This window comes from Cololabis saira, chromosome 1 (assembly GCF_033807715.1).
Source record: "Cololabis saira isolate AMF1-May2022 chromosome 1, fColSai1.1, whole genome shotgun sequence".
NCBI lineage: Eukaryota > Metazoa > Chordata > Actinopteri > Beloniformes > Belonidae > Cololabis > Cololabis saira.
In genome coordinates, this window is record NC_084587.1 from 7,197,802 (window position 1) to 7,205,787 (window position 7,986).

The following is a 7,986-nucleotide window of genomic DNA, read 5'->3' on the forward strand; positions in this document are numbered from 1 at the left end:
TAGTTGCAGCTGTTTTTGCCACTCAGTGTGAGTAAGGGGTCGTGGTCCAGTGGGAAAGTGACGTCAATGCATTCCCTCTATAGTGTATAAATGCTGGCTGGGTGGAAGATGAAGTCGGTCACATGACTCAGCTTCGGCTTAGGCAAGGCCCAGGTCAACGACACGAAGCGACGAACCGCGGTCGGCATCCGAACTGTGGTTCTGTGGTTGGACCGAACTCTTCCACGAAGAGCAGCGAGGCCTTGCAGGCAACGTTTTTACCATCGCTGTACGTGTCAGACGGCGGTTTAGCAGTTCCTGTGGTTTATTTTCTCTCAGAGGCATTTGCTGTCTTTAACAGAGTAATGAAATAAGGAAGTCTGAATAAAATCTTCAGACGAAACCTTTTTATTTTCTCTCCACTTTACAAAAGTCAACGTTGTGTTTGAGTCCACATCACAAATCAGTAGACACAGTTTGAAAACATGACATTCAGTTCCTTTTTTCTTTTTTTTTTAAACAACAATCAACATTCTCATTTTTCATACTGATTAAATTCGTATTAGCAAACACTCACAAAAATAAACTCACTTCTTTTCTGCAAAAACACACAAAAACCCTGGAGGTGGTGGGTATTCTTTGTCACATATAACAAAAGCAGCATTTTTCACACCCAGCCTGCTTCAGTCACTGAGCATTTAACTCTTGTCTCGCTGGTTTGGCCGTACTTCTGGGTCAGCTTCTGGACTTTTAAGCCATCGGGTCATTTAATCAGTTAAATACGCAATTAAGAAAGAAAAAAGAAAAACAATAGCTTTAATGTCAGTATTCTTTCACATGTCCGGAGTTGACGGACATGACTCAAAGACTCATGAAGGAGATGTCACTTGTGATGCACCAGTGGCCACATTTTAGGAGGATTGGGGCGGACTGTCGGCCTTGGGGACGTCGCTCTTCCTCATTTCTTCATACACGCAGTCATTGGAGACTATTTGCTCACTCCTCGATCTTCTCTTATTCCGCCATCTCTTCGCCTGTTCAATCACATGTAGGTTTAGGACGTGCAGATTTCAGAAAACTGTAGTCACAGAATCTGCACTGACCCCGGCCGCAACGTTAAAATATCCAGCTTCACAGCCTGGTTCAAAAGGTTTTACAACTATGACAAAAGTAACAGGGATTCAATTTTACGCAGCTCATCAGGTAAAATTGTATAAGGCCACAGATTTATACACAATTAGGGGTGTGGCCTTTTGAGTGACAGCTGTGTTGCAGTCTTCGGTGTAAATGTTTAGATTTCATCCCTTTAGCTTCTTTTAGTGAAAATATTTTAGTAAATTTGACATTTAAATTTGTGAATTAAGATCTAAGAAGATAAATACTCTTATTGTGGTTTAATTCACCGTACTAATTGTTACAGAATACTTTTGTTATACTTTATTTGACCCGGTCTTTGTACTGTACGTTTTGACCATATAGAAACGTAATTCAGCTATTTTAAGAATGAGATGTGTAACTGCTGTACTCTACTGCCCTTACTTTTTATTTGTTATTTACTGTTAAATTGGGTCTTGCAGCTTTTGATGTTGATGTAAAGCACTTTGAATTACCTTGTGTTGAATTATACTATTGTAAAGATATAACAGATTTTGTTGATTTTGCATTGAGTCTTATCTCAGATTTTGTTGTGAACAGTGAAGTGACGTCAAACGCATATGTCAGGTTCACGGATGTAAACGTTGAAGCAGCTGCGGAGAATCTGGATGTTTTGTTTTTTAAGTCTTTGTGCAGTTAATCCAGCAGGTTCGTTATCTCATCTGCTGGATTAACTGATGCTGCGAGATGTTGTTGACCCAGCACTGGGTCGCGGACCTGTATTGGTGAAGGTGAAGATTAGGGCCCTGTCCCGATACTCCCACTACCCCTCGTTTTCATCCCTACCCCTAAATTTTGCGTGTTCCCGTGAGGGTAGTGGTGTCCCAATTCCTCTTTCCACCTAGGGCTAGTAATGAAAACTAGTGTAGTGGCTATGAATTTGTCCCTACGGATCGAGGGATTTCCGATCCTCACTAGTTTGATCTAGGGACAGAAAAATTTCCCAGAATGCTTTTTGTCGTCATTTGCGGACTGAATCCAAAAAAAAAAAAAACATGGCGGGCATTTCTTATTTTTTAGTGAATAAAATCAATATTTTGAGTTAGTTTCTGCATAAAAATGCGTTTTGATTACATTTCTAGCGAGAAATATATATTTTACTTTCATAATATTCACTCAGTGAATGTACATAATCACTCGTTTGCCCGTTGTTGCGAAGTCTTTTTCAAACCTCGCCAGAATAAAGGCTGATTTATGGTTCCGCGTTACACCAACGCAGAGCCTACGGCGTAGGTTATGCGGCGACGCGCACTGTACCCTACGCCATACCCTACACCGTAGGCTCTGCGTCGATTTAACGTGGAACCATAAATCAGCTCCCGAGCCGGCAGGCAGAAATCCAGAAATTTTCTGAGCAAATTTCTTAACAGGCGTAGCTACAACTGTTAGATTTCATCTATTAAACCAACATTTATCTTCCTAAATGATTTATTTCAGCCAGCGGTAATTCTCCACAGAGCTGCAGGTTTCTCCCCGGGACGACGGCACAGGTTGACCTGGCGATCATGTCTGGACGTGAGCTGCTGCTGCGCCCCGGACTGGCGGCTCTTCTCATCGCCGAAAACATCGGATCAAATTTTGCTTAACAGGTGTTATTTGGATAAACTGAGCCCAGGTTGGGGATCTTAACGGTTACTTTTACGCCTGAAAAAATATTAATAAAAAAACTTAATAAAGTGGCATATTAACAGAGCTTCAGCTGAAATTAAAACAGCTTTTGGCTCTCAGCTTCCTGATTTTAGTGGTGGTGCTGAAAGTAGGAGTAGGGGGAGTATTGGGACAGACCTGGGAAGATTTCAAGTGCCCTAAAATCTGTCCCTTCTTTTTTAGGGGTAGTGGTAGTGAGGGAGGGCTAGTGGTAAAAAGTAGGGCTAGTGAAAGAAAGTAGGGCTAGTGAAGAAAAGTAGGGGGTGTATTGGGATTGGGCCTAGGAGTGGGTATTACCAAGGACCTCACGATACGATACACATCACGATACTTGAGTCACGATACGATATTGCGATATCCATATTTTTCTATATATTGCACTGTTAAACATAGTTCTCTGAAAACTGTAAAAGGCATTATGCATCTTAAAATCTGATTTGCACATACATCAGATTATAGTGATGATTCATGGGACAAACTGAGTCAAAACAATGTCATTCAAATGATCCCTGCCGTTTTATTGTAACAAGCTACAAGCTAAAGTTACAACATATTTGCATATGTAGGCTACAACCCATTTGAAACATGATTATTTGTGAATTAAAAAAAATGAATTTAAGGTTAAATTAAAAAATAAATAAATACAATTAAAAAAAATGTATATTAAAATTTTGAATATTGATATCGAATCGGCTGGCGAGGTATCGTGATATATTGCCATATTGATATTTTTGCCCACTCCTAGCGAAGATACATATTTTCAAGTTTTTTAGGATCTGCTTCTCAGTCTGAGTCTGTTTTTTCCAGCTTTATGTTTAAAACTTAATTCAGTGACTGAATAGTTTTATTGGTACACTTTATGAGTGGGTATTATTTAAAGTACACTCTCCATCGGGTTTCTCCTGTCTTGTGTGAACTTCTCACTGCTCACGTTAGATTTCTACATCAATCTTCTCTCCCAGCCACTCCTGTTTAGTCCGTATAAGCAGTGTTGGGGAGTAACATGTACCGCTGTATTTGGAGTAACTGTATTCTGGTACAGTTACTGTTTTAAATTGGGTACAGTTACTTTCGTAATACCATTGGAATACTTTCATATTTTCTACTTTCCCACCAAAGATAAATAATAAAGATAAATAATTAGTAAATATTTAGAGCAATTGTCTACGTGTTGCGTGCTTTGAATAATTCCCATAATTCCCGGTAAATTATTTGCCACCGGCGCCTAAACACTCCTGGGTAGCAGCTACACTAGCATCGACGCATGTGCATATTTATTTAGACTGGATTCAGATCAGAGTTGGTGGAGCCACCAGAGCCGAGTCAATCCGACTCAAGTGATGGAAAAAATGCCTTCAACAGCCAAAAGTAAGTTATTTATTTTACGGGTGTCTTTTGCGAATAGTTTTACTTGTTTTACCGTTACCGTATTGTGTTGATTCACGGAGGTAATTTCTCTGACATACACATTTGTTAGTGTTGGCTTGTTGTGACGTTTTTCACGTAAATTTGATTGAAGTAGCTCTCGAAGTTTTCAATTTGAAGTTAAATCAACCTTGGTTCACAACAGCTGACTTAGTACGTTTATTAAATATAAACTTTTGGCTGTGGGCTTAAAAAGGAGTATAGACGATTGGGCAGTTTTGTTGTCACTGGGAATGGTTCAAATTATTAAGTAAGACTATTTTAGAAATACCATTTAAGGTTACAATAAAAACAAAATACACAGAAAACATAATGTAAATATGGTTGAGTTCGTGACTAATGGTAAGTGAGTTTGTAACAGATGCTCCAACAGCTGTAGTCTTCATTTTTGTAATTATACGCCATATTTATACATAAATATAATGACAATTAATGTGAATTATTCTAAAAGTATTCAAATTATTCTGAATACTCTGATTAGACAAAGTAACTTAATACGTTATAAAATACATTTTAAGGCAAGTATTCAGTATTCAGTAACTAAATACAATTTAAACTTTTTAAATTAGAATTTTTTTTTAATTTTTTTTTTTTTCAATTTCCACCCAACACTGCATATAAACTTCATCTGTTGAGTAGCCCGACTCTTCCTTTCTGAGAATAAATGCAAATAAAAGGTTCTATTATTATGACTATCATGCCAAAGGGTGAGTTTATTATCAGGATGTGTGTTATTACCACACGCACACGCACACCTTCACATCTTCAACTAATGTCAACAAGGTTAAGATTTGATTTTTACCAGTATGGACACTAAATCTCGATTTATCTTGGTTAATCTAGCAAAGGAAACAGCAGAGATAATGTGTCCACCATACACTAGTGATACCACATTCACGTCTGCCCCTCTGATGCAGCTGAAACGCTCAGCGGGTTTTGATGTGTACACACAGCAGATGTGTGGTTTGAGAAGATGCTGTGGGACCGGCTGATGTCTGGGCTGCACCGATAAAGTCTGAATATATCCAGACGGTCGTTTGCAGAAACAGGCCGTTTTCAACTCCACCACAAATCATGAAGCACAGATTGAATGAACTCACCCTTAAGAGCAGGAGGAAGGTCGTCGTTATGACAGCGCTGATGACGCAGGAGATGATGAAGTAGTAGGACAGGGGCAGACACTTGTCAGCTGCACTTGCGTATGGGAAATGAGGGCAAATGTTAGCGTCACACACACATGGCACAGAAATATCAGTTATTTTTGCAGCACAATAAATTCTCCTTGTGGAAATCATCCAGCTGAGTCGATAAGTGCACCGAAAATAGCTGTAAATACGTATAATAGACAAATAAGATTGTTTCTTTGTTCTAAAATTAGTAAAAACCCAAAGTAAACTTAAAAATAAAGTTTGGGATTGGTGCACCATCTTTTATATTTATCTCACACGATGCAGCGATGCGGGTTCTTTGTTTCCCGTCCTGAATGCTTCAGTTTTATCCGTCAACATTAACCAAAACTTTGTCTCTCGGACGGTATTCTAGCGAAGCTTCTTGAAGGTGAAGTAACTTCTTCTCTCGGTTCTTGAAGATATTCTACCTCTTGGAGGTGAAGCATCTTCAGTGACCGCGAAAAATAACTTCCAGAATCCTTCTACATCTACTTCTACTTGAGACTTTTACGTCTTTTTGTTGGAGCTCGACGACTTCTCCCCCAATAGGTCCGACTGGCGTTGCTAACGCAGCCTGCAACGTTTGTTTTTCTTTCGTTGGATTGATTCATAGTGAAAACCGAGAGGAAGCTCAGAAGTGGACACTTTTTACGCATCAGACGGACCGACTCGCTTCCTGTTTTGAAAATATACAATTCTTCTGTTTGTGTTCAGCACAACCATGTTGTTTTTAAAGTATTATGAATTTGTTTACGAATTCATGTATTTTTTATGAATTTATTCATGAATGTATTTATAAATGTATTTATTTATGAATGTGTTTATTTATGAATTTAATTATTTATAGATTTATCTTTTCATTTATTTATTTTTTCATTTATTCATTCATGCATTTATGTGGTTGGTTGGTTGGTTGGTTGGTTGGTTGGTTGGTTGATTGTTGATTGATTGATTGATTGATTGATTGATTGATTGATTGATTGATTGATTGATTGATTGATTGATTGATTGATTGATTGATGATCGGTCGGTCGGTCGGTCGGTCGGTCGGTCGGTCGGTCGATCGATCGATCGATCGATCGATCGATCGATCGATCGATCGATCGATCGATCGATCGATCGATCGATCGATCGATTGATTGATTGATTGATTGATTGATTGATTGATTGATGCATCATTTTGGCCGATCAGAGCCTTGTCTCCCCTCGTCACTAAGAACATCACCATCAAGGCACTGAGAGGCCTGCTGGTCATTTTTGGCTGAGTACTGAGCAGCAAAGGAATTGTCATTTGTTCAGCTGTTTGGTAATAAAAACAAGCCGTGTGTAACAACAACAACAACAACAACAACAACCATTTGAGACATCAAGCTTGATCTAACTCTGAAAGCATCGCCCGTTGCACACGACCACTGCCGGCCTGTCAGTGTTAAACAGGTTCATACCTGCCGGGGTTCGTGCCGGTGACGGGTTCATCTTTGCTTTTAATGTTAAATGTTTGAACTGGACGAAGGTTTGGTGGCTGGAAAATTAAAACCAGCCGTCTAAATTACCTTTAAATGAAGGAGGCTGTTCCTTTTGCGTACAGCAGGATCCATCTGCGATGAGAGGAAGAGGAGTCACGTCTTTTCATCGGAGGTTAATCGTTCTGCTGTTTAGTCAAATCTTCGTCTCCGTTGTTACTACTCTAGAATAATCCTGAGTGTTTGAGAAAGACATGAAAAACTCACACAGACCTGTGATAAAAACGGCGTAGGTGTTGCGCAGGTCGTTAGTGCTGGAGTTTATTTTGTACACGCATCTGTAGTAGCCGCTGTCGTTCACGGTCAGGTTGCCGATGATGATGTTCAGTTTGTTGAACGTTCCCTCGGTCTGAAACCTGCCCTCGTAGTTTTTCCGTGGCACAGCTTTTTTGGGGGTGTATTTGTTGACGAAAAACACTTCTTCCTCATTAGCACGAAACTTGTGGTACAGGTATAACCCGGCGAAGCCGCCACTGCCTCGTGGACTTTGAAAGGAACACGTCAAAGTGATGTTCTTGCCAGCCTCTCCAAAGATTGCAATTCTCTCTGTCATGAAAAAGACCAACAAAATGAAAGAATTAAACTGTCAGTAAGATTATTCTAAGGCCAAGTGAATATTTCTTTAGAGGGTTTAGAAGTGTGGAAGTCAAAGATGCTGCATACGGATGACACGTTCCTACCTGAGCGGACGGAGAGGCAGAGCAACAGCACGGAGCACCAGAGCGGCTTCATGTCGGCGCTGTGACTGCAGATGTTGTTTACACGCCAAGACAGCGGCTCAGCGGTGGTGCTTCCTGCACGACTGATGTGGGCCGGTGATGCACATCCTGACAGAGAGAGACAACAACACACTCACACAAACAGCATTCAGACATTTACCCTATTCATGGAAATTAGTTTGACATTTGGTTTGTAACGTTTAGTCCCCTTCACACCTGGAAGAATCCATCTGGGTTTATTCGTTTGGGTATAATATGAATATTTTATTATTAAAAAAGCTGAACTATACTCATGTGAAGGTAAGAGGTATTTCTCCAAGAGTGTTGTGGCAAGGTAGCAGCAGAGGAGGGGACAGACTTCCTAAAATA

At 39.9% G+C, this 7,986-nt stretch overlaps 1 protein-coding gene across 2 annotated transcripts; it reads right to left on the reverse strand.

Moving 5' to 3' along the window:
- Positions 1-398: 398 nt before the first annotated feature.
- Positions 399-7,686, reverse strand: si:rp71-81e14.2 (uncharacterized protein LOC100002239 homolog). 2 transcript variants are annotated; one of them, XM_061729389.1, is made up of 5 exons: positions 7,579-7,686; positions 7,112-7,444; positions 6,929-6,973; positions 5,307-5,395; positions 399-1,013 (listed from the first exon to the last, which is right to left on the reverse strand). In XM_061729389.1, exons 1-5 carry the CDS (start codon positions 7,628-7,630, stop codon positions 891-893), a joined length of 642 nt encoding a protein of 213 aa, XP_061585373.1. In that variant the 5' UTR covers positions 7,631-7,686; the 3' UTR covers positions 399-890. The 2 variants fall into 2 exon arrangements, with proteins under 2 accessions (XP_061585373.1, XP_061585364.1); XM_061729380.1 differs by having other exon boundaries at positions 7,106-7,444.
- Between the last annotated feature and the right edge of the window lie 300 nt (positions 7,687-7,986).

What these genes read in the sequence shown, in the direction of transcription:
- si:rp71-81e14.2 (XM_061729380.1), bottom strand. Translation starts at nt 7,630, where the DNA reads ATGAAGCCGCTCTGGTGCTCCGTGCTGTTGCTCTGCCTCTCCGTCCGC. An exon ending in CTGCCTCTCCGTCCGCTCAG is followed by an intron (nt 7,445 to 7,578) that starts GTAGGAACGTGT and finishes TTTTCATGACAG; the next exon opens with AGAGAATTGCAATCTTTGGA. An exon ending in CGTTTTTATCACAGGTCTGT is followed by an intron (nt 6,974 to 7,105) that starts GTGAGTTTTTCA and finishes CTCTCATCGCAG; the next exon opens with ATGGATCCTGCTGTACGCAA.